The sequence below is a fragment of the Haliaeetus albicilla genome, chromosome Z (genome assembly GCF_947461875.1).
Source record: "Haliaeetus albicilla chromosome Z, bHalAlb1.1, whole genome shotgun sequence".
Classification (NCBI taxonomy): Eukaryota; Metazoa; Chordata; class Aves; order Accipitriformes; family Accipitridae; genus Haliaeetus; species Haliaeetus albicilla.
Window position 1 is genome coordinate 12,578,464 of NC_091516.1, and position 26,787 is coordinate 12,605,250.

Here is a 26,787-nt window from a genome sequence, read left to right on the forward strand (position 1 = left end):
TGGATGAAAGAGTAACATAGATAACCTGTCAAAACTTTCCACAGTTGTATCCTTAGTAATTTGTATAGTGAGATGAAAAAATAATCCCTATTGCCGGGCTTGTGTGATAGCCTCTCAGTGGAATGGAGACTCATCTGTGTTCAGAGGCAACAGAAGCCTGGTATCGTTTGGCTGACTGCAAGGTGGAGGCAGACTTCTAATGCAGTAACAAGATGCTGGTTTTCTAAGGCTTTATGACATAGTTCAGAGTATAAAAGTTACAAATCATGTCCTATGTATTTTGGTTATTCAGGAGTTCAGATGTGAAACTGGTGTATTAATATGGAAGCTAAAAGTATATCTTTCCTCAAGCCTGTTAAGGACACTTGGAATTCTCCAATTTATTAACTTCCTAGCATGTGGGGTGGCTCTGTCCTAGTCACTGGGGTTCGTGGTACAAGATGTAGGAAGGAATGACTTCTTAGGCTAGCTTTTATTCTCCTGTTGTCTTCCCTTCCATTAAAAAAAAAAAAAAATCCAAACAGAATAAACCCAAGCTTGCAGCTATCTACATATTCAAGAAAGTGATAATGTGTTTCGAAAACCTGCTATAAGGCTAAATGATATTACAATGTTTTGGGGATACGTTCTTGCAACTGCTAAGCAGATACAGAATTACGTAGCTTTTAAAATTCAAATAATGGAAAGCCTCTCGTTTAAAATCAGCATAGTGTTTGTAGGTACGTCAGTTAAGCATATCATTATAAATACAGAGAACTGTTGAAGAGGAGTAAACATTCTTTCTCTGGAATTAAATTGAGCATTTCTGAAAACAAAAACTTGAATTAAACAAACAAACAAAAAGACTCCCCCATTTCATCAGCTCCAGTGTTGCTGGTGTTTTAGTGTCATAGTTTCTCAACGAACAGTACAAATCCATTTCTGTAGAGGGAGTTGAAATAATTCTAAATACTGGAGTTGTTGGTGTGATGACTCAAGTAGTATCTTGGCACATTGAGGTTAAGAAGATGAAACTTGCTGGCAAAGATTTTGAAGACTCTTTAGATAGTACACATTGGGGTGTTGCAATATAGAGTTCCTTTGTAGACCATCTTCTAACAAGGTGGACAAAAACAGAAATGTAGGTAAGTGTTACTGGTAAGCTCCCCGCTCTTTAAATGTGAGCGAACACTTCCAAGCCAGGGCCTGCACCAACTTTGTGGGTCTGTGTTAAGCATCAGGCATTTGCTAGTGTTCAGAGCAGAGGCCTTGATTCAGTAGCTGTTTTGTATTAACATCTAAATGCAGTTGCCCATGGATTTCGGAGTGTTTCTAGACCAAGGTGTACTTGACTGTTAACATTGCAGTTGTAAAAATAGTCTTCTGATACTCTACTAAAATCTTAAAATTGAGTGCTCCAGAAGCAAGTTGCAAAATGGTCAATAATCCATGTACCTTGCCACACGAGGGTCTGTGTACTATATTCAGCGTTTAATGGGTACCATTATCCTGCATAAGCTTGTACAGTGAGCTTGTAGTACCTGGCTGGTGGAGAGTTTACCTATTCCAATGGTCAGAACACAGAAGACTTGAGATGGGGGAGAGGAATTGGCTTGCAAACCAGCAGTGGTTTTCTTAGTCTCATTTGTTACAGTGAAGAATTCACTGTTCTGCCAGTGTAGTTCAGTCTGCTTGGTGCATTGAATACCATAAGGCAACCCAGGTAGTTAGGCGCTGTGTATGTGGGGGATACCAAGCTGTGGGTGACAGGTCTCTGGGCCAGTGCTGCTGTTAAATATTTATTTTGAGAAATTTGAAATTGGAGAATTGTCTAGAGGGTACAGTAGTTCAGGAGATGCTCTTCTTAGTGCTGTATCCCATATGTCTCTGGGTGTCTCTCACCTCATGGGAGAAGGTAAATGAATCGGGCCCTGGGAATTGTATACGCCAGGCACATAGGATGCCCACTCCTGCTTCTCTGCCTGCCGGTCTGTCTCTCCTCTCCTAGTTCCTCATCCCTGTTGCATAAAGACAAGTTCTTATCAATAGTCACTGTTGAGTGATACAACCATTTATTTGTGCAGGCTCTTCTGTTGGGCTGACCACACAGAATACAGTGTTCTTTAATAGGAGAACATGGATTTTTCTGTAAATAAGATGACCTCAGTATGTTCTGTCCTAGTTCATAACATGTCTCTCTTGTATTCCCAGTATTGAGAAATACAGCATTTGTCAGTATTGCACAATCAGTCTTCCTTGAGCAGAGGTGTTTGATTACATTAAAAAGCCCCAAGAAATAGATCTTAAGTAAACATACTCAGGATGTATATTGGTAGCCTAGATTATTGTATACATCGACCAGGTAAATTCCATGTTAAAGCTGCAAACCATCACCATATTTTAGTGGTCATTGGTACTGCTTTTACTTTTAGGTGGGGGCAGGGGGGTTAGAGGTTGGTATTTGTGAACTGTGATGCAGTCATTACTTAGGCTGAAATGAATGCACTTCTTGCCAGACATGGTACGGAAGCTTCACAGCCATGAATTCTGGTAGGGGTGAGAAGTTGGTGTCCTGTTAAACTTAATCTCTTGCATTAAGTCCTGGTTTATTACTGGGTAGTCTCTCCATAACTAATTTCCTTTATGGCCTTCTGTGCTGTGGACAAGTATCCAAATTTGTCTTACTGGCTTTTCCTTTCACTCTTGCTGAATGATAAGGAATTACAAGGTAAAAACTTCTGTAAGATGTGCTTGTCTCTGTCATGTCACGTTAATCAAGGTGTCTTTATAAAGACTTCAGCTTTTCTTCACTTTTGTTGGACTATATTTAGTATGTTATCTTCATAAAGGTGGTTATGATATGTGTCAGTTTGAGATAGCAGAATACTAGGGTTCTTAAGTTGGCTGGATAACATTGTGGAAGAAGAGTATTTTAGGATGTACTTATTAGCATTGTAGTTGCATAGAAATAAGTATTTAATATTTGGCAGTCAGGAATATGTCTGTTGCTGGTTGATCCACTCCCAGCTCTTACCCTTTTTGAAGCATGGGGAGTTAGTCAAATGCATTTCTTTAAAGCACTAGGAATGCAGGGTCCCATTTTGAGGAGAGGATACTATAGTTGTAGGGGAATTGAAAAATCATGCTAATTCTAAACTGCAGGATGTAATAGTTTTTACAAAGCCCATTTGAAGCTTTAAAATATAAAAATATGTGAAAGCCTATACTGCTTGAACATACAGGATAGACAAATCTTGCTGTGGAAAATGGTTTTGGTTTGCTGCCTGTTGACTTGCTTTTTTAGGTGTTTCCAAACCACGGTCTTGTCCTTAAACTTTTCACTTTCCTTTCTCTAGCTGGGTAACAAGACATGGACATTATAGAGCTGTTAGGAGCCAGAAGCATTGTTGACTGTTGAATTTGACCTGACTCAGGTTCTTTAACCTGTCTTTTTCCCTCCCACAAGGCTTAGTGATACCTTTCCCAAAACTTCGTCTTAGCAACAGTTCCATCAGCTGTGCTACTCTGACACAGAAATATTGCAGATAATAGAGCAGAAGGTACCGCTTCTTGGCAGTAGTTCAGTGTTACTGCAGTTCCTGGCCATCTTACTGTCTCAGGGGTAAAATGAGATGCTTATTGTGTGAAAGCAATGGCAGCAAAGTAGTTTATGCTGTCTTCCGTAGCAGTGTGGAGAGTGTAACAAAACTAGATCAACATCACTTACTATAGATAACACCCACAAAACTTGATTATCTGAAAAAAAATTAGTAAGGTATAAATACCTAGACAGGTGGACTGTATGTAAATCAGCCTGAAATTGTTAATGAACTACTTTGTCAGGCAACAATGTGTGGAGACCTCTACCATGCTTAAATTGTCTTCTGTCACAGTAGTTTTATGACCATGAAATAAGCATGAGAAATCTAAATCAGCTCTTCCAGCCTGGCAACACATAAATGAGTGTCCTGAACACCATGGGGGATGATTTCCGTGCTGATCTAGTGAAGGTATTTGTGATGCCTTAAGGTTGCGATTGATCTGTTTATTTCCATGCATTATAAACATTATATAGACCAGCTCTTTGGGTGAAATCCTAGTTCTGCTGAAAACAAACATTTAAGTCCTTCACATTCATCATGTTGATATTATTTTTATTCTCAGTGTCTCAAGCAAACATCAGATAAATGCTTTGTGTGTGTGTGTTCTTGTGATTTCTCTCTCCCAGTGCTTGCCCTACCACAATTCCTGTTAATCTTTGCAGGACTTGTAACCAGATGTCGAGCCAATACTTGAGGAAATATGCAGTCTTGAAGCATAGAGATTGCAATAGCTTGAAATACTGTAATAGGCCAGCACTTCTAATTGGGGGAGGCAATGACACCTAACTGGCATTAGAGTGTTTCTGCCTGCTAGTTAGTAAAAGTAATAAGTAGAATTCAGATACTGCTTTCATAGGAATTTTGTTGGAAAACATTTATTCTTTATGATTGCCTCTTAAGACTGTAATTTGATTTAAAGCTCTTAGCTGATCACTCTTTAAATCATAGCTTTCCAAGTCTATGTCTACGCGTTAGAGTACTACCAAGAGAAGAGCATTACCTTGTGAAGTAACACTGATTTACTAGTAGTTTCTCATTGTATAGGTGCCTGGGACATCATTTTAGCTGAGCCTATGGTTTTGCAGTGTATTCCAGATCAGTTACCATCTAAACAATGCAAACACTTTATACAGATTAGAAACTTAGTTCTTCTACTCTTTTAAATATCTTTAATTTTGAAGCTGTTGAGGCCTAAATTAAGTACCAAGAGCTGATGCCTCTTCTAGTCCAGAAGTTATAGTCTAAGAGGTGCTTAGCAAGGGAGCAGGTGTGGTGTAGAGATACCCAGTGAGGCTGAGACCAGATCTGGAATGGAACTCACATGAGTATATGTATATATATGCAAACAGACATTAAGTGTGCTTGTGTTTGAACAATGTGCTCTTTGTATCTGAGACAGTCCTGCACCTGAGAAAAATCTCGGGCTTCCCAAGTGTATGGTTATAGTCTTAGTAACAGGAAACTGTAGCAATGAACAAAGGCACAAAGTATCCTGTATTATTCAAAGTGAAAACAAAAATTGGAGTACTCAATCCATCTCTATGGGGTTTTTTTGTTTGTTTGTTTGGGTTTTTTTAAGATACCATGTTAGATTGAAGTATGTATTTAAAAGCCCTACTTGGGTGAAAGCCTTCTGCAAAAAAAAAAAAAAATTTGCAAGAGCATGCTTTCTAGTTCAGGGTTTCATACTGTTCTCCCTGCAAGGCTTTTTCAGATGTATTCAGTCTTAAAGGTAAGGTGCAATGGGTGTGGAAGCATTGTGCTATGAAAAAGACTGCTTGTAGATCTAATTTTGGTAACAGGTTTCTTTTCCCCATTCTGTTGTGAGTATTTTAGTTTTTATTTTTTCCAAGACTGGGCCATGTGAGATCCACCAAAGTCAGTATTGTATTCAGGACAGGGAGGTTAGAGGGGAGAGGAGCCTAGAGGGACCTGTGGTTTTATGCCACCTGAGCCTTGCACCATGCAGTGTTGGGCTCTGTTTTATCTACACAGAGCTCCGGTAGTGGTATTAATGTCTGCTTCATTCTGCAAAGTAACAGCACAGTGGTTGAATACTGTATTGATTTTCTGGAACTGCATCACAAATATGCTTCTGGCAACACACTGCATTCTGACACGCTTCTCTGGTGGCAAGTAGTGGTGAATGTCAGTCATCATTAAAAAAATTAGTCCAGGGAGACGCTGTTTAAACATGCAATAGATGATGCTGGATTGCCAGATACAAGCATGTATTGACATTTCCAGTATCTAGTCATGATTTTTCTTTTTTAGCTACAGGTATCAGGTTAGGTAACTTAAGCAGTCTGCATCACTCCTTTTGACTAACGGCTTTTACCTGAATAAAGAGGGAAGATCTTGAAATACATAGTTCTTCTCAGGTTTTTCTTCTTCCTCCATATACATGCAAATGATTCACAGGCACCTTTTTGTCAATCTTTACGACTGTATTCTTTGTCAGCATCTTGATCGTTAAGTTGTCACTGAGCTTGCCATCAAAAAGTGGGAACAACAGAAGAAGGGGCTGCTTTTTCCTGTTGTCTGCTGCAGCAGAAACATTTGTGCAGTGAGCCACATCAGTACTGTAATCTAGCTGACTGCACAGCTGTACCAGTACAGGGGTTGGCACAAGGGACTTGACATTATAGGTGGGATGGACTTACCTTTTGCTACAGCAGCATCTGTTTATTCTGGTGGGAAGTGTTCAAAATGATCCAGACGCAGAGCTATTACTGTCCAAGTTTGCTCTTCAGTTTTGAAGCTGAAGTGTGAAAAGTTGGGGGTTTTTGACAGTGTCCACTAGGTTGAGTCTCAGCTTCTTGAGAAATGACATTTTTTTCCCCTTCCCATAGTGTCTTTCGTAGTAAAAAACATGATAAATAAAATTGTTGCTGTTTAGAATTTGGGTTTTTTAAATGCTTTTAGATGACTTATTCTGTAAATAGTATGCTATAGTCTTGAATCCATAGTTAATCTTGAAGCTGTTCTTCTAACAGGACATATAATGGGATCTTCCTTGAGTTTTGAAAACTGAAGAATGAGCTTTAAATGGTCAACACTTTACAGTGAAGTATTGGTGAAATAAATCATCTTTGACATGTATTCTCACAATTCCTATTTCTTGTGCCTGTTCATTTCCAGCAGTCTGCTAGCCCTGGCTTGTCTGTACAAAAAATGTAAAAGAATGTGCTGTGTGACATGGGAGAAAACACTGGTTTCTCCAAACACATGACTTACTGAGGAGCGTGCAGCTGTGTCAGGGCTTCTTAGGGTATGAAGGTGTTTTCCATGCCAACAAAAATAAGCATATGGAATAATATATACTGTGTAGCTCTGTTGTCAAATGGTTGCGTGCAGTAATTGAGGTCCTAAGCAGCTATTTGGCCAATTGACTTTGAAACTGGAACGCCTGTGCTTTTGCACTAGCCCTATTTTTCACTGACTTGTGTATGGCTAAAGAGTTAACCTGCAATTAGACAGGAACAATTTCTCTTGTATTAACTTACTTTCAGCTTCTGGATACTGATTTCCAAGTGCTTTTTCAACAGGCACTTTCAACAGCCATTTTCAAGTATATGTCACTCCCATGTCAATATTTTTATTCTTCTACAAAACATAGAAGGATTTCCTGTGTCTGCTTTAGCAAGCCCACTACCTGGCATCCAGAGCTCTCTGCGTCTAGATATATATAAGAACTGGGTTCCTCCCAGGAAATGATTGGCTATGCTTGGGAATAGGTGTTGTCCTGCTGATTTGAGTCCTAGGTAGGCTTGGTTCTTCAGAAGCACTGCACAGCTCAGATGACAGCATGTCTGACTATGCACAGTCTGGAAAAAAGACACAGGCACTGAAGCACATGGTTAAGTAATGATCCATTTTGATGGGATTTCTGTGAAGCACGAGCACTGAACTGTGTAGATTTCCTAAGTTACCTCACATCTGAATGCAAATGGTGCTCGTGTCTCTGACAATGGATCTCAATGGGCCACTCAAGATCTGAGATTTTTACTGTATTTGGTGACCTTAAATGTGAGATACATCTCTTAAAAAAATCCTCCCTTTTTTGTCTACATTAATTATGAATTTTTAAAATCAGGTTGGAACAAAAGCTAGAATAGTTCTATTACTGGGATGGATTAAGGGCATTATAGGGGCCTTTTCTGTAACATCTGCAACTTACTTTTATCATTAGCAGGATTTGAGAATTAATACTATTCTTGAGCGAAGTTCTTAGACAAAGGAAAACGATCTGCTATTTCCCCAACTGTTCTTCCAAAGAACAATTTTACTTAGCATGAAAATATATTTAAAGAGTCCTTCTCTTCTGCTCCTTAGTAACAACCTTAAAAGCTAGATTTAAAGAATACTGCTGCTCTTAAGTGCTCAGAGATGGACATGGTAATCCTCCAATCACTTGTGCTAACTCAGCCTTTACAGATAGGACGCAAGTTAGATCTTGTATAGGTTACCTTCTGTTCCACGTTCTTGCTTGTCTTGTTATCTTGCTACGTCTGCCACTGGCTATTGTTTTTGTAGAACTCAAGACTTTGCTAATTCAGAGGACTTTGTTGTCACTTAGAGCAATATGTGTAGGATGTTGCGCATGTTTCTGGAATAATTTGGAAAAGAATAGTTGAATGCCCTGGCAGGAGGATTCTGTTAAGGAAGAATATTAACTGCCAACACCATGTTCAAGTTCAAAGTGGTTTTACAAAATCCAACCATTCAAGCAGTTCTACAGCCTTGGAAAAAGCTATGTATGTAGTGGGAACCTGGCACAGAAGTTTAATTTGATGTCCTATATCGCTCTGGACAAATCCTAATGAGTCTATTTAGACCCTAAAAGTTGCTGACTTGATGATTTGCAACTTGCATGTAATACTTTTCTGAAGTCCCTCAGGAAGAATATGGGTGGAATTTACCCAGTTATTAAGATACAGACTTTTGTCTTCACCCTCTACAAGACTTGCTAGCTTCCTCATTGTAGAGGAGAAACATTGCAAGGGATAGAATGATGATTTTAGACTGTGGGTAAATTAACTGATTTTTGGAAAAACAGATCATTGAATGCTGCCTCATATGAATACCAGTTTTGCAGCAAAGTACCTGACTGTGTGCTACTGTTAAGAACTTGATGATAGCATACAGTTTATGATTAGCATCGCTGGTTGTCATCATGAAGTGAAATTTTGTCTTTCACGTTTGAAAAATGCGGCTAGTATTCTTCTGTGAGAAGCTTGTATTGAACAAGAAGTATCCCTGACCAGAGCGGCACAATAGCAGTTAACCTTCTTCATTGAAACTTGACAGTCATGGTGACCTGCTTATGTCACCTGACACCTTAATGGAGGCCATTAGAAAAAAGAAAAAAGACAAGGATTCTGGTTTCAGATACCGTTATGCTTATAAACTAATATGCTTGTATGCTAGAGGTTTGGGACATTAGTTGTTGTGATCAAACTTCACACAGAGCAGATTAAGTAATGATTAAAAGTGATGCTTTAAACTTTTAACTGGCAGATACAAAACTTTGCTCTAAATCATCTTCTTGAAGAACCATTCCTCTTTATTTGCTTGTAAACACTGAGATTTTTTTGCAGTTAAGTATGGTATTAGTCATGGCATTCTATTGACTAGGTTAAGCAGTCCTATATCGTAGTATGTATTCTGTTTCTAAACACAAAACCTGTTAGAGAATGGGAAATGGCAGTTTCTGCTAAACAGACTTGTATTTGATGCTTCAGTTAAGCCTCTTTTGGAAGTAAATGTGAGCACCTCAGTGCTCCAGTTTGGGAAGACTGTACCACGTTTAGCATACATGAGTAAGATGTTTTTAAATACAGCTTTCTCTAAAACTGACTTTGCAATGCAAGTGTTCTGTAAGTAGCTAATAAACTTGCTTGTTTCTGGCCACTGTTTATTTCATGCATACAGAAAACACTAGGGCTTAGCTTCTTAAATTTAATATCTATCCTGATATTTATGCAAAGGAGTGGGTGAGGGAGGCTTTTCTAGTTCTTGGTTTGTACATAGGTTTTGAATGCATTCCAGTTCATTCAGGTACCATGTAAGGAAAATTGTTCTGTTTCTAAAAAAAAGTCATACTGAAATAACTAACTAGCTCTTACCAAGCACTGGTTCCTGGTCTTTGATTAGACGCTTCCTAACTGCAGTGGCATGTATTTATTGCTTGAATATTTTTATTGAACTATTAAGTATAGGCCTCTAATGTAGGCTATTCCAATTCCGTGTGAAATAGGTAAGAAAATTCCAGCTTTAACTGTCACACAGGCAACTGAGCCAACACTTCTGCACAAACTGTATGGTGTGCATTTTGTGGCTCAGTTTGTCAAAATGCCAAGCAGTTTCCTGAGTTCTGATCTTTTTCCCTGTAATTACACTTCCGCCAAGTAAAGTAACTTCCATCTGCGTAAAGCCCTGATACCTTCCTGCTATCTTGGGGTTAGAACTACTGTCACTGTAGGTGCCTTTCTGCAGTATAAGCTATATTTTGCAGTATGCTTTGAAAAGTGGTTGATAATCTAGTTCTAGGACAACTAATGCATAATACTTTGTCTTTACCAGCCTCCACCAGCACAATCAAAGCAAGTGCATGAGCCATCAGTGAAGAAATATTTCTTTACGTTATTTGGTTAGCAATACCCAAGGGTAGTACTGATGCAGCCACTGTGTTTCCAGCACGGTCATCTTCCCTATGAGCCGCTTATCAGTGAGACAGCCTAGTGCAGGTATGGCTGTTCCTTTCCAGCTGTTGGGGCCCATCCCCATGGGCACAGCACTTGGCATCCCTTGGCTGACATTTACTAGGCAGACGTGTGTACCTACCTATTCCCTTGTCGGCCTCTGTAGTGGGCTGTGCAGTGCACTGTTTGCTCCAGACACAGTGTGGTCATACTGGTATATTTAAAAACTGATGGTGCCCTGTATGCGTGTTGTGAATCTCACCATTATGGTGGGAAGTTGCCTGCCAGCGCAAGGGGCGTCACTGGGGCAAGCAGGATTTGTAGCTGTCCTAGGAATGCCTTCAGTGATCTGATGAGCAAACTGCGCTGGAGGCCTGTCAGGAGCAGTATTTGGGTGTCCTGCCTTAGGAGGAGTCTCAGAATGTTTGGCATATGTGCGTTGTGAACAATCAAGGAGAGTTGAGATCTGTTGCTTCCAGTTACAGCTCAATATAGACGCAACCACTGCTTCCAAAATTCAATAGTGTTTAGTAGGCTGTAAGTTATCAGAAGGGAGGGACTTGCTGGCATGGTAATGGCATGCTCAACTTGAATTAAAGAGGCTGTATAGTTTCTGCAGTGCTCAGTGGGATGATTCAAATTGATTTGTTACTTATGAATATAAAATTAATTTGTTTACCTTTCTAGGAGTCTAATTCAGTTCCTTGATTCAAATGAAATAATCCAATTCTCATCTTGTGATGTGGACCAGTGATTCTTTTTGAAACTTAGCATGCAGCTGTAGCAGTCTGGACGGGATTGCAAATTGTTTGAAGATCAGTTGGTGGTGATAGTGATGAAATGTGTGTTTATTCAGCCTCGTTCATTCTGCTTGCTCCATATGTAAGTTCTGATACTTTCACCAGTGCTGGTGGAAGCATGACTTCAGCTTTGAGGTGTCTGTGGTCACCGTGCAGGTTGTGCTAATGATTTATGTCAAAGTGTTTATTTCTGAGGTTTAAGTGTAAAAGCTGTCAAAACTGACTGTTAACTGACAACTTCTTAATGTTAAATAAGGGGTTTGTGGGTTTTAAGCTGGAAATGAAAGGAATGACAAGTGCCAGGCCTGCTAAATAAGAAGCATTTTCACATGTCTTCTACATGTCAAAATTAGTAACTTGGAGATGCAGAAAAAGGTGAGGTGGACTTGGTTGATGGGGTGAGAAGTGGTAAGGAGCTATGATAATTTCTGTATGAAGACCTACAAGGAAGCAAAATGGAAATTTAAAGCCAATAAGGAGGGTCGTGAAAGAAAACTGGTAAGAAGCACTACAAGGAGGGGTTGCTAAAGATTGTGATGCCAAGTGAGGAACCCTTCTTTCGCTACAGAAATATTGTTTGAGACAAATTCCAAGTGTCTTATAATAAACAAGGAAGAGAGATATTCCTTGGTTTTTCTGTTGTGAAAAAGCTGCTGAGAGAGCTAGTCTTTAGAATAGCAAAATTATGACTAGTATTAGTTGAGTGTTGTCTCTCAAAGTCAAAGATGATTGGAAAAACAGCAGTTCAACTTAACATTATCTAAAAATACTAATTTTTAAATACTATCACTGTTTACCGTATAATTGCTGATTATTTTGGTGGAAACACAGGATGAATTGATTCTATGATTTCGTCTTTTCTATTCCTTTTTAGGTTCCAAAATTCTCATCTGTCTCTATTGTCAGATGCCCCAGCTTTGTCTCTGTTGCCTCATACCCGTGGAATACAGCCACCAGAACAGAAATTCTTGTCATAGGCAGTGTAGAGATTTGATGGAGCGCACAAAATCACACTGAAGGTCAAATTAGAAAATACTGTGTTTACATTGTTTATTGAACTCTGCTCTGTTTTATGGAACTTAGGCTGTTGTAGGATTGCCACTCTATTATTTCAGTGCTCTGCATGACTGTATGTCCTAGTGCCCATCCTCTGTTCTTGGTTCCTTCTTGCTGTGCTAGCTGTGCACAGTGATACTTGCTATGGCTGCTGAAGGATTTTCATTACAGCAACTAAATTGATCTAACCAAACTTTGGAACGGAGGGTGTTGATTTTTGGACAGTCTCATGCTTTCATGTTGGGACAAAGCAAGGAGTTTCAGTTTGTCAGTTGTTTGAATGTGCTACTCTGGGTGGCAGGTCTACCACTGCTGTCTTATGACCCTTATATCGCACCAAACAGTATGATTAACATCTAAGAGTCTTCACGCGCTTGCAGGGTGCTGTTTTTCCCCATCTGTGCCTCAGCGACAGCACCTAAGTGGCCCCATCTAATTTGGCTTAATTCTCACCTTGTGTAGTCAGCTTCAATCAGTCTAATTAGTTATTTGTGAGTGGCATTAACAGCCCTTCTCACAAACTGAAAATTATTTTGTAAAGGAAACTACTGGACTTTAGATCTCAAAGAGTCCACAAACAAATTTGAAGGGTGTCTGTGAAATGTGACAAGGAAAACATGCAGCATGGGAATAGGCTTGCATTCTGGAGATTGCAATAGATTGAAAATCGTGTCCTGACTGGAGCCTTCCTCCTCCTCCTCTTCCTCCTCCTCCTCCATGCCCCTGGAAAGGAGAGAGCTGCTGGGCCTGCTTGTAAAGCAGAGCACGGAGTCCTGGCTCACCAGGACCATCTCTGGATCCCAGAGCAACTTTGTGCTCTCACTCTCTCTGCTTCTGTATTTGGAGAACTATGCTTGTTCTGCTGGTATAGGTGTTTTCTTTCTTTCTTTTATCTTCTTTTTCCTTAAAACTTTAGGTCTTGTAATGGTTCTGAAGACTACAGATAACCGTCCATGAAGACCACGTCTAGCAAATGTCTATTTATTTAAACTTGAGAAAACTGGTGGTGCAGAGGGCAGTAAACTGTAACTTGTTGTACAACTGTGTATTGAAATGCTGTGCTAAGTAACCGTAGAAGTTCAAGCTGAACAGTTAAGCTGCTTTATGTTTTCCCTTAAAATATTTGCGTGAGTTCTGTAAGAGTAATCTGACTGACACACAGCTCCATTGCATGGGAGATTTAGATGTAAATTGCAAAGGAAGGATGGCCTCTATATAGAGATTATCAAGTAACTAGAGGAATTAAAAAGAAAACCTGGTTATCAATTGCTGTTGGACCTTTCTAAACTTTTTTTCTAGCAGGTATGAATGACATTATTTCTTCCTTTGCTACGTTGTGCTGTGGAGGCTTCGTTCCTCACATTTCCGTTTGTGTTGCAAGTGTGGCAAAGTTGCTTTTCCATGCTGTAGAATGGAGGGACATGAGTATTTTTAGACCATTGCCTGCCTGTTTCTTATTCCAGATGCAGCTTAGCTTAGTTTACTGTGTGTAAGGGCTGTTGCAGGAATGTTAACATCTAGATTACTTTCAGAAATGTCTCATTAGCCTGTTGTTCCAGGGTTCTTTGTTCATAGAATAGAACCTGACATTAGGTTGTTTTTCTGTTTGCTTCTGGTTAACACTTTTGGTGACTAGGTGTGGAAAATAGCTATACCTCTTAAACTTAATTGTCCAGTTGTAAAGGCAGAAGAACTCTCTTGACTTCCTTGACAGTAATGTTTGGACAGAGCAAAATCCAGGAATAAAATGCAACTTTGGATCAATTTTTGCTATCATGATTACTTAGTATTTTCACTATAGGTAAATATCCTAAAATTCTACCTAACATAGTTTAGCTGCTCTTAAGTCATTAAAAGCTAATGACTAGTTCTCTCCAATCTTGTAATTTAAAAACAAACTTAAGGTAAAAGTTAAATCAGAGATACTTTTGTTCACTTTCTTGCACTATTTAGAGGAATAATCACTTGGGTACCTGGAAAAATTCTGAAGATGCTTATATCCCTGGAATATCTTCATAAACTGAAGTTAAAAGTGTGAAGATAAAGCTGAGTACTTGTCCTTGGTAATACACTTTTTGTTACCTCATTTGACGCACAAAGCTCTCACTTGATTGATGGTATGAAAGTGAGCTTTTGAAGTTTGGGTGGAAGGACAAAAAAGGGAAACCTTAGAGAGGTGGACCTTCATGCAGCTATTGGAGGAACTTTCATGGTCAGTGATAAACTCTCTTGGTGTGGGTGTTTCCTGTAACGCTTCGGCTGGTTGCCTACGTGCAGAACTTGAGCAGTATATGATAGCTGGGGCACTGGAGAACAGGCATTTCTTAAAACCCCACAGAATTATAGGAGTGAATGGAAATCCAATGTTTATCTATTTTTCTTCCTTTTTTTTAAACTCACGTTAACATTACACTGTACATATCCTCCAGGTATCTTTTTTTACTCTTCAGTGCAAGCAGCTCCATGCTTACTGACATTATACTAAAAATATGAGTTTTGTTGGTTTTTTTTTTCCCATTGCTCTAGAATATAGGCCTTAATTTTAAGTAGTACGTATTTTATTCTGAATATAGGAGTTTGTATCTTAACGGGCAAATGTAATTCAGTGTGTTCTGTTTTGATCAGGACTTCGAGGCCACATTGACTCTGCTTGTTAGAGCTCGGCAGGAATGCCTTTACCATCTTGGGAGCCCCAGGAAACAGCAGTGCTAGGCTGCAAGCTGTTCTGTGCAGTTAGGAGGCAGACTCGAGTAGGGATTCAGCATGGCGAGGACAAGCAACTAGTGAGATACTACCTAGATAGTAGGATGAAATGCCTGAGCTACAGGTGTAATTGTGACTCGCATCTAAGTAAGCCAAATTTGACTCACATCTAAGTAAGCCAAGTTTTCTGCAGAATCCTGGGTGCTATGTCCTGTTACTTCCCTGAAGAATGTGCATACATTTTCATGTTTCAGTTTTTGCTTTCTGCAGTTTGTGAGAAAGCAAAACATGTTTTCACTATTGATCTGGACATTGGGCATATCTAATAAGACCGGTCTGATTTCACTATATCATGGATAAATATGATCTATTGCTTGTTTGAAGGAAAATGCGTGGACACTGTTATTCAAATTTTCACTGTGTTCTGAGAAACAGTAATGCAACTAGAGAATTCACTTAAGTCTTCTCTACTGATATCTCAAATTTGCTCTGGAAATTAGGAAAAGAAAAAGTTAAAACCATCTGTCATGCAGTGAAGTTAACACTGACCTACCAAAATAATTTATTCCATCAATCTCATGAATTTTCAGTTGATATGTTAAAGCCTTCCCCACCTGATGTTAGGCATCTGAAGATGGGATGAGATAAAAGACAGTTCTTGGCTTCTGAGTGCTTTTGCATTTTCTATGCCTTGTCATGTGGTGAGGGCCAAGGAGGGCTGCGAGGGGGTTGTTCTTTATGCAAGATATTGAGGGCAGAATCTGTTTGTTTGGTGTGCTCAAAGTATGCTAACTGAATTAGTGACCAGCTTGATTATTAACACATTTTGTAATATCTTGTATATATGTGTGTGTATGTAAAAACACTGATCAGAGCATGTCGAAATGAATGTGACTTTAAGGCCGTGAAGGCAAGCAGGGCAAAGAAGAGTAATCGGAGATAAATATTGAGGGGAGAGCTGTTTAAGGGACTCTTGTTCCTGATGTTTTGCAGGGTTTCACAGTCAGTGAGATGCCTGAACAGAAGTGCTGGTGAAATAGATTGGAAAAGTGTATTTTCTAAGAGGGAGGGTGCCGTAGAAGAGTTGGTCGGGTCAAATGAATGACTTGCAATGAGACAAGAAGGTAGGTCTGAGAGACAGATCAAAGGCAGGTCACTTGGGTCCTGCTCTAAGACTCACTCCATTCTCCTGTGCCTGGGTCTGCCAGCACAGGCAGTGTCCTGTCCTGCCACCACCACTGTCCTGCCGGTAAACTCATTGTGCCTGGTTTTTCTTGTCCTCTGAGGAGAGTGGGAACCTGGGCATTGATTTGTCATGTGCTTTGCAACTCTGCCAGCTTCCATGCTGTTGATGTTACTAAATTTGTGAGACTGTAATCTCTGTGCTGTGCTACCATTAATTTTAAATCTGTGCTGTGGAAGAAGCTCTTTGCTATTCTAAAGTTTACCAGTAACTACTATTCGTCACTGGTCTCTTATGAATGGGAAGCTCAGACAGAAGAGGAATGAATTTAAATGGACTTGCTCATTGCTCTTCATGATTATGTTTTTTGGGGTTGGGTTTTTTTGTTGTTGTTTGATAGCAAAAGCCTTATTTCCCAAGGTATGGTAATCCTAGCTTTTGTGATTTTATATGATGACTATAAATTTCAAGTGCTGTCTGCAGTTGTCTTACAGTGCATGCTTGTAGGATACTCCTCTGCCTTTCTTCTCTCCCTTCCTCCTCTGGAAGGTCTCATGTATGGGCTTCCTGAGCATTTAGTTGAGATTGGTACATACAGAGTGGTTAATTTTTTTTCCCTGGATGGACTATTTTATAGGATTACATGCTCATAAAGATGCCTTCCACATCAGTGGATGTGCCAAAATGTTATCAGAAGAAATAGATTTCAGAAATGTTTTCTGCCCTACATTTTGAAGTTACCTGCTTTCCTGACTTGCTTCCTGTGTCATACAGAAACTTTTATTCATTGATACAAATATCCTTTGCACCTAGCTGTATACATATGTGTTTTGCATATACTTCTTAGCCCATAGTAAAATGTTGTGAGGGGTTTTTTTTCTTTTTAAAGCTTAGGGTTTTAAGGTATGCAAATATAGTGCAACTGTTCCCCCTCTTGCCTGAATAGCTCTCAAATTTCAACTAGTCTTTACAAGGACATTGACATTTCAAAGATAATAGATTTCTGAGAATTCTATGAAAATAAAGAGCCAGGTCAAAAAGAGTGCTTGTTGAGAGAGCAAGAGCTCAACTCCTAATAGACACAGAGGAATCTCTTGGATGAGATGTTCTGCCCCCAAATGCAGGAAGGTTTCAAGTGGAAGATTCCTTTTGTTAGACACTGGAATTCCAACTGTGAGTTAGAATTTTGGTTTAGACCAATTTTTATTAATTCTGCTATTTGTACAAATACTTTAAGAAAACAACAAACAAAAATTCATAAAGGAGAGGAAGAAGCGTTGCCATCATCACCAACAGGTCCTGATTGAATGAACAGAGTGTGGGACTGTGTGATATGCTGTCTCTTTAGGATAATACAAAATAATACAGGTGTAAAATTGGATGAATATGAAGTTCTCTGTCACATTTCCACTGGAATGGTACCGTGGTATTTCTGTTACATCTAATTGACTGCCTTTGCTATAAGTAATACCAGGTCTCTGGAGTCTTTTCCTGTAGGCTATTTTCCAGGGTCTTTTGTATGAACCCATCACAGAATCATTTCTAATAGCAAACAGCTTTTACAACTTGGACAATATCTTAGAGCATGTTGTGATTTCCCGTTCGCTGGACTAAAGCTCCTAAGTCAATTTGAATTCTAAAACCACCTATGACTCAGTCCATTTAACGTTAGTGTCACCGTTGTGCAATGCAGTTTTAAGAGGGGAGTCTGGCAATGCTTTTCCTTATTTATATACCCTTTATTGTTAGAAGCTGTTTCATTGATTCAGTGGGGGGTTTGCCATTATCTTCTAAAGTTATTTTGACACCTAAAGAACTTTAAAAATCTAATGTTTGAATAACTCTTCAGTATTTTCAAAGTCTGATCTGTAATTTCATAGGATTGGAATTAACTTCAAACGGTGTTCTATATTTCTACCATCTTTGAAACTTCTTTGTTCGTGTTTAAGACTAGAGCTAAGGAGGAAAGAACATGGATGAAGAAGTGTAGATGCTGTAGTGTGGGCAAAGGTGGAGGGGAAGGGGCAGAGTTTAGTAGGGGTTGGGGTTTGAACCTTTCCTTCCGAAAAATAGGCAAAACTGGGCATCAAAAAGTCTATCATAGATTTATAAAAATAATAGGCTACAACATACCCTTGGAAAAGCAAAGTGTTGGAGCTGGCCAAGCTGATGAAGCCAGCAGGCTTGGCAGCTACCTGGTGGCATATCAGGAAGGCGTTGTCTCCTGATCACCCGTGACAAAACACTAATTTTGTAGAAATGTAAATATGAGCAGATCACTAAATTATTTTCTTCTGACTTCCTGTATCTTATGTCCATTAAATACTGTGCAATATCTGATTTAAAGCTGAAACACTCCAGTTGATCAAACCTTCATATCCTTGAAAATCTAACATACAGTATGTAGTGGTGTTTCTGGCAAAGGTAAATGTATTTTTTACTTCATCTTATAGGTTTAATGAAAGGTTCTAGATAATTTTTCTCCCTTCACATGCTGAAAAATTGCTGGTATTATTTGTGATGGTATGTTAACTCAGAAGTGGTTAAAGATCTAATACTAAAAGCTGATTGTTAAATGGGAACAAAACAGTTTAGAAAAAATCTTGAAGACACTGCTCTGTGCAGTATTATGTAGCTATAGAACATATTCTGTAAAGTAAGCCATTGAACTTCATAGGTAAATAGGCGCATCTATGTATTAACTTCTAGGCGCATATATGTATTAACTTCTCACTGAATACAGAAAACTTACCAAGCTTTTTAGGATGAAATTCCTAAGCTTTTGCTGACCTTGAGTAAATCTGACTTAACCCCAAAACATAACAGCAAAAGCAGGTCTAGGAAAGTAAGTGTAAAACTAGGTGAACCGCTGGTGGTATGGGCAAGATTTTGATCTGGTTGCTTGATTATGATTTCCACTTTTTTTTACTATCTCAAAGCTTGTTTGGGGACAATAAAGTTGTTAATTGTATGTATGTAATATAGAAAGCAAAATCTTAAGATGTACTCATTTCACAAGTATGGTCACTATGTTTTGTTCAAGTACTTTATAAGTTTAATTTTTATTTCAAGATGTCAGTTGTCAGTCACTTTCTGTCCAGAAAAAAGATTTTATTTCAGAACAGTTTCCATACAACAAGAAGCCAATGTTATGCAATACTGTCCTACAAGCGTCCATATACAGTATTTGTCAGGGCATTTTTGGGAATAAGGAAAATTCTGGGTTTGTTCTGTTGCTTTGCATTGTGTTTGCAGAGCTTGTTGACTTGGGATCCTGAGAAACCATTGGCTGTGTTTGGATGCCATAGCTGACAAATTAGTTTTGACTATAGCTGCACCTTTAATCACTCTCTTCATTTCTTTTCAGGGATCTCTCCTCAAGCTGTAACAAAAGCTTGCTACAGCTTTAAAAACAAGCTAGGGATAACATTTTTTAAGACCATCGCAGGGCATTGGGAGAAAGCTGTAGTCTTGGTATGCTGTCATTTTGAAAAAGCAAAAAGGTCTTTGTCCTGTCCTAAAGCTGAGGATAATCAGCAAATGCCTGAGAGATCGTGCAGGAGATTCATGTTGTGTGATAGAGGAGAAATTACCTTGGATGACAGATATTATAGAGGCTCCGAAGTCACTGTGTGCAAAATTACCACCTGCAAAAACATGTGTGTGATGCTGACCGAGAGAGTTTGCAGTCCTTAGGACTGCCAGAGCATGTGTGCTGAGCACGAAGGCTGCCATGTGGCAGGGTCTGCTGTGCTTGTGGCTGTAATGGGCTGAGGGAGGCACAGTTTTTTGTCCAGTCTCCACTGTGGATAGGGAACTTGGAGCATGGTTGTACTCCAGTTCTGAGCACAAGGATGTTGGCTTGGTTTTGGATGCACAGGGCATCGTCTTCCTCTGCAACTCTGAAATCTGAATGGTGGGATCTTGCTGTGTTTGCAACTTGCAAGTGTGATGAAAAGGACTACATTTTGTTGTAGTAGGCACGTTTTGTTGGACTAGTCTTGAAAACAGTCTTGTATGTGGACTCCATGTGCATCAAAAACAGTAAGTCTGGGTAATGCACTTTGGAGTTTTTAAGATCCATATTGGGGAAATAGAAGTCGCTGAAATGATTGACATAAATATTCATTTTCATGGACTTTTCATTACTTGATAGATACTGTAGAGCTATCAAAGCTGAGCTGAGTAGGATGACTCCATCACACTGGACCTGCTTATTCATCCCCTGTTGTCGTTTGGGTCAGAGAAAATAGCTCTGCTTAGAGATGTAAAACTTCTAGTGTATCTGAATGCTTTGGGGATCCAATAGGCTGTTATATAAAGTTTTAGGTCTGTTTTTTAGTTTGTGATAGGGCAGGAATGTCATGCGCAGCAAAACCATTTTGATTTAGGAAATTTAATTCAATTTAGTTTATTGCCAATGAAGATGAAGACAAACAAACAGAAAAGACACCTCATCTTCCCTGCAGACATCTCTCCAACCTCTTCCTGGTCTCTCAGCCCCTTATCACAGGTAGTGCTCAGAAGATGGCGGTCAGTGCCTGTGGTGGCTCTTTTTTTGTTTTCTCCTTTTAAACTCAATTCCTCCATGGGCCACAGTCACCTCCGTGTTATACCTGCTCCCATGTCTGCTGTTTGCTCCTGCTTGGGCAACTCTTTGCTCCAGCCCCTGCTCAGGTGTCATCTCCTTGTCTGTTTTTTTCTCCAGCCTCAGTCCTGGTCTGTTCTTGTCTGCACAGGGCAGTTCCCTGACCTCATCCCTCACAGTGCAGCACCCTCCCTACTGAAACCCTGTCAATTTAGCCCAGTATGCAGGTGGAAGGAAGGGGTGTGTGTAATTTTTACTTTTTTTTTTTTTTTAAGCATCATTAACACACCGTAAGGGGGGGCAAGTAGGACATGAACTAATGTTGCAGAAGTTCATACCTTCTTTTCAGTGGCCTTGTTTTTACAGTAACTAAGAGAACAGAATCCCAGCCTTGAGAAGTTGTAGGTATTATGGTGATGAAAATAACTTTGGAGCCATGGTAAACAACAGTGTGGGGAAAGAAACAAGAGGAAGGAGGTCTTCAGCACTAGTGTTGGCATAGTCTGGAAGTACCAGACCTCTCAAAGAATACATGCGTTTTCTAAAAAGGTAAATATTAATTATAGATTAGCAAGGAAAGTTCTTTCTAACCTTCTGTACTAACTTGAACTTCTTTTGTGAAAGCTTAAATTAATCTAATGTGGAAAAATGAAACCTTAGGTTCTTAGATTCAGTAGTCTGTATTTTTTTGAAAAGGGTGTGTTAAGATGTCAAAATAGAAAGAATGGTTGAAGACACTGTTCATTCAACTATTAGGACACAGGCTTTTCTCCTAAGCCTAGCCTAGGACTGATCACATATCAATGAATGGATTTCTGTATCAATGATGGAAAAAAATGATGTGACTCTACCTGCTTAAGTGGTATCTTATGCTTCTTTAGACCTCGCATTGCCACTCAAGTCCAGGAGGACTTCTCACTTCTTTTTAGTCTGTGTTTGACCATTGTAACATTGCAGTCTAAGCCAATTAAGAACAGCAGCTTACTAGCCTTAATGTTTCTGCTATGCCCAAGCGGACACTTCTAATAGTCAAATTGTGTTACTATGGCATTCTTGCTAGTTTCTTCTCTTTTTGTTCAGCATCAGGATATTTCTGGAAAAATGAATGACTTCTCTTTGTAATTAGCAATGAGTTCTTGTCTTAGTTCCAATTAGTGTCTTTAATGAATACTAAATACTTTCTGGTAATGAAAGAATGACAAGAGAAAACTGAAAGAGGAAGAGGAGAGAGTGATGAGTAAGGAACTGATAGGGGGTTTTTACAGGATTATTTTTTCTTATTTAAAGCTGTTCTCTTTGTATCTCAACTCTGTGTAGGCAAAAGTAGATTTTTAATTTTTTTAATATATAAATAAGTGTTATATATGATAAAATATAATTTGTATATATATAAATTTGCCTGAGCACTTAGCAAGGGAAAACGGAAACTATTTAACTAATACATTTATAACTAATATTAGTTAAGATGAATTAACTGAAACTTCCAGACTGGGAGGGCATCATGTCCTCTGCGAATAATGGAAGAAGAAAAAGTTTGAGTAAAGATCGATTAGCTGAAGTTACAAATCTCGTATATGTTTTTTATATTACCTTTTGTTTGTTTCTGAACATTTTAGCAAATCTAAAATTTAAGTAGCTCTATAGTATGTTGCTACAGAAAAGTACGGATGACCTAATTGTACAGCAGCGTTAGTAGCTACTTTAGTAGCACATCACTGACTGATTTGATAACATATTTAGTCCTGGAGATATAAGGTGCATAACTTCCATTTGTTTGAAAAATAATCATTATAAATGTTCATCATCAAGCGTAAAAATGTTGGTTCTAATTCTAGAGACATCTGAAATCTATCATCTTTGTCAGAAAAAAATCCTGATTACCCCTGTAATCTGGCAAAATCATCCAGCTAGTTTAACGAAGGGAGCTATCCTTTTTCCACAGAGTGTAGATGGCTTGTCATTCAGTAAAGCTGTAGTTTCATTTAAAATATGGAAAGAAAAGACTGTAATGCTAGTTTTATCAGCAGTGATTAAAAAACTGTAAGTAAGCTTCATTTACGCTGTTCCATACCTAACTGTAATGCATACCCCAGACCCACGCACGTTCCCTGCGAAGTGGTCTGGTTTGTCTTTGAGCAACACTGCTGAGGAAGTAGCAGGAATATGCAGGCCACCTCGTTAAACAAATTGAGTATATGCAGATGGGGCTATGGGAGTTTTTTGTGCTGACAGTGCAGGCAAGCAGCACCTTAGGGCTGAACGGTCAGACTTTTACTGACACTCCTACTTGCTTTAGTCATATAGTTTTCGCTTACCTTGTACATATTAAAATCCTAACCTGTGGTATGTTGAAAGTCCTAGTTGTGTGATAAACTGTACCGTGACAGAATTAAATATCAGTGCTGGTCAAATGTGTATTCATTAACCACACATCTACAATTTGGATTCACCTCTTCTTTTGTCTTTTTAGTTAATGTGGTCAGAGCTTTTATTTTCTTCTTTCAATGTCAATCTTCATCCAAATAATTGTCAGGCTTCTAAGATTTTTGTTTTGATGCGCGGTTTAACTTTCCAAAGTTAAAGAACTGGTTGCATTGTGGTAATATTCATCACATTACATTTGGATATGCTTAACTGGGAGGTAAATGCAAAATGTATCTAATATTGAAGACAAGAACTAAAGTTTAAGTATGATTGAAGAAGTAATTGTAGATACTTGAAAGAGCGGTAAGAATTAGTGTAAGGGTTCTGTTAAACAAAAGGGCTATAAAAGTCACCTTTGCATAACCTTTGCGTGCAAGGGATTGGCATCAGGCAAACAGCTACCCAACCTCCTATAGCTTGGTGATTTAGAAGATGAGTTGGTGCTGAGGGTACAGTGACATTTGTATGGAAGACTAGCATGTGCATTAATCCCCTGGGCCTGCCTTTCTTCTTTAGCTTTCACTGAAACTCGCTGTTTTGCTGTCTTTGGTCTGTTCTGTATCCTTCTGTCACTTCTTCCAACACCCAACGTAGAAGAACACCACATCTTCTGGCAGATGAGCTTCTGGGAGCCTTAACTCCCAGCTGAGTAATAGGATTCTGCTGCAGAAAGCTGCTGGTTTCAGCTGCTCTTGCTGCCAAGCAGTAGAGATATTTCTGAGAGCTCACATGTATCCCTTTGTAATGAGGCCAGATTAAAACCCTTTGACTATGAGTACCCAGAATCTTAGTTTTTTCTTTTGCTTTTATTTTGGGCAGAAAAAATGTATTAAAAACTTACCTCTTAAGGGAAAATGAGGGCAGGAACAAAGGATATGTTTCTTCATATCCTGGAACTGGGAGAAAACAAGGGTCCGAAAACCTAAAAAGTTAAGTCCAACTTAAAGTTCTGGGACTTAGTATCTTTGGGATTTGATGGCAACGTTCCCTGAAGAATACAGCAATCTATTTGTTGCTAAAACGTAGCTAAATTTGAACTGACAACTATTGTAGTGATATTAAAATATTTTTAGATTTCTGTGCAATGCTCTATATCCTGGTAATGATCATGGGGAAAATAAGTTGTAAATTCTAAAGTACAGTAGGTTTTTTTTACCTTACACAATTTTAGTTGCTAACCAGTTAACTTCAAACCACGTATGTTACACATATTTAGTGTTGCTATGAAAATGTTCAGGTGTGAAGGTCCAAAGAGTGAGGGTTTCACAACACATTTTCCTGGCCTTAATTAATGTAAGTTTCATAGTAATTGCATTGACTCAGCCAGTTCAGTTTCAGATTATGGCTAAAATTGATTAGAATAACGAGGGTATTAAAAGATATTTGAGAAGGGGGTTTAAAGTCATACACGTTCTGCAGTGTGCAGTGTAATGAGATGAAGTTATACATGTATTAATGCCAGTTAGTTTAAAGGGGTGGATGGAGGGTGAGGGCTGGGAAGATGATGGGACAGGGCTGAATCTAATTAGAGATGTCTCTCTTTATCTGACTTTACAGCTGGGTGCGGATTTTTGCCTTGGAAGGCTTGCATTTTGCTTGCAAGTGTATATTAATGCACTTGTCTGCTTAATGCAGCATCACATACAGAAGTTCTTAGGAAAAAATTATCATGCAAAGTGAAATGTGTACACCCTGGTGGGCACAACTGGCAGATAACTTGTGTGCAACAATGTTAGGTACAAATTAGATTCATGATTTTTACTGTCTGTCCTTCAGGGAACAACCCATCTTCAGCACCCGAGCTCATGTCTTCCAGATTGACCCGAACACTAAGAAAAACTGGGTTCCCACCAGCAAGCATGCTGTTACTGTGTCCTACTTCTATGACAGCACAAGAAATGTCTACAGGATAATCAGTTTGGATGGCTCAAAGGTAAGTTTTATTTCAGAAAACTTGCTTGCTTCATCAGTTTTTGTATTTATTTTCTAGTGTGATGTCCTTCCTCAGATGCTTTTGTTAATATCTGAGTAACAGATTACTGACATGTTAAAATGGTAACATGGCTTCATTACATGTTTTAAATACTTCATTACATGTTTTAAGTGTTTATTCAAAAATGCTATTTTCCATGTGTTCATATTTACTTTGATAACTCTATTGCTGCATTTAAGTGATGACCTATTACTTAGGCTAAAAAGACATTCCCTGTGAAATGCACTAAAAAGTACAAATAGCGTTACAATAACCTGTTTTCATCTCCTCATTCAATGTTCTGTCAATATTGTTTGCTTCAGCATTATGAGGGACATCTGTTCAGTGCCCATAATCACTTAGGAAATCCTTTGTTATGTAATCTTCCAATTTTTTTGCTGTAGAGAATGTGAGGATTCCTTCCTAATAAAGCTCTCCATGGTAAGCTTTTATCAAAACTCAGTTGGTTTGGGTTTGGATTTTCTGGGGAGTGTTTTTTCTTTTTTTTTCTTTTTTTTTTAATTAGGAAGGATAATGTATTGAGCTGCTGTTTTAAGAAACCTTGTCTAAGAAATTAATCTGACATGGAGAAAATACTTGACTGGTTCTACCCCAAGTGGGTATAAAAACAGTAACTTTACAAACAGCACATCAGAAAACTCTGCAATAAGGACAATAAAGATACGTACAGAGCGTAGTCAAAAGTTCTAATCCTTTCAAGAGACTTTCAGTTGCAACTTCTAGAGATGCATCAGTTCATGATGGTTGGAACTGAAATGCTCTGTTAACATAGTAGTATTCTCAGAGATTTTGTGGCTGTTTATTGAAAGCTGAAAAATATTACCGGTAACTTCATTTTTTAAAAATATACAGAGTATTGTTATTTTAAATGAGGAAAGAGAATTTCTATCGTAAAGAAGTATACAGAAATAGACCTCATAGTCAAAGATCTCTGTATGATACTACTTTAAGTGATTGAGACTCTGGTATCAAAGCGTAATTGAGACTCTGGTATCAAAGCCTACCAGAATTTTTCAAAGTTAACTCTCACTTTGTTTTTTTTCTTCCCAGCCTTCCTTCAAATGATTCTTTTAGTTCTGTCAAGTAATTAAAATACCTTTTGTGTGACTATAAATAAAGACTTTGGGATTGGAACTAGATGCTGTATAAAATCAAGACTACCAGTTGTAATCTGTAGCAACTTAACTGATCTGCACAGTTTACAGAATCCTTATTCTGGTGTCCACTGGGGTTCCTCTGCCTTTGTCCAAAGCTGCAACTCTTGCAAAGTGGCTGCTGAATTAAATTGTCAAGCAGTTGTTCATCTATTTATTTGTTCTTTTGTCAACTGCAGTGTTTCATTTACATTTGCAATACTATTGGCAAGGCGTATTGATAATGCAGTCTCACTTTTATTTACTCTGTCTGTGATTGCTGCAATCCTAATAATGTTTTAATCCAAGTGTTAGAGGTCTGACTAAGATCTAGGATCCCAGTCATAATTAAGAAAGAGCCATTGTGTTAGGCATTGAAACAAACACAGGTGAATAGCAAGGGGACCCATGGAAGAATTTCAAAGAGGTTTTCAGGATAATTCCCAGAGAAATTTTATTTTTGATTAAAGCCCCATCTTTTTTAACATGTCTGCATATATACAATGTAGTATGTACAAAGGGCTAAATATAAATATAAAGCATTCTTGAGTTTGGAGTGCATCCAGATAGTGTCTCTGCTATATGACATACGGCTGGGCGTCAGTACCACTATTGGCGTCTG

General features: G+C 38.7%; 1 protein-coding gene across 3 annotated transcripts in view; it reads left to right on the forward strand.

Annotated features, from left to right (window-relative positions):
* HOMER1 (homer scaffold protein 1) overlaps nt 1-26,787 on the forward strand; it is a 106,737-nt gene that overhangs the window by 696 nt on the left and 79,254 nt on the right. For all 3 annotated transcript variants that reach the window (XM_069775798.1, XM_069775797.1, XM_069775799.1), the window contains exon 2: nt 24,816-24,972. In XM_069775798.1, coding sequence (XP_069631899.1) covers nt 24,816-24,972 — 157 coding nt within the window. The remainder of the gene's footprint in view (nt 1-24,815; nt 24,973-26,787) is intronic.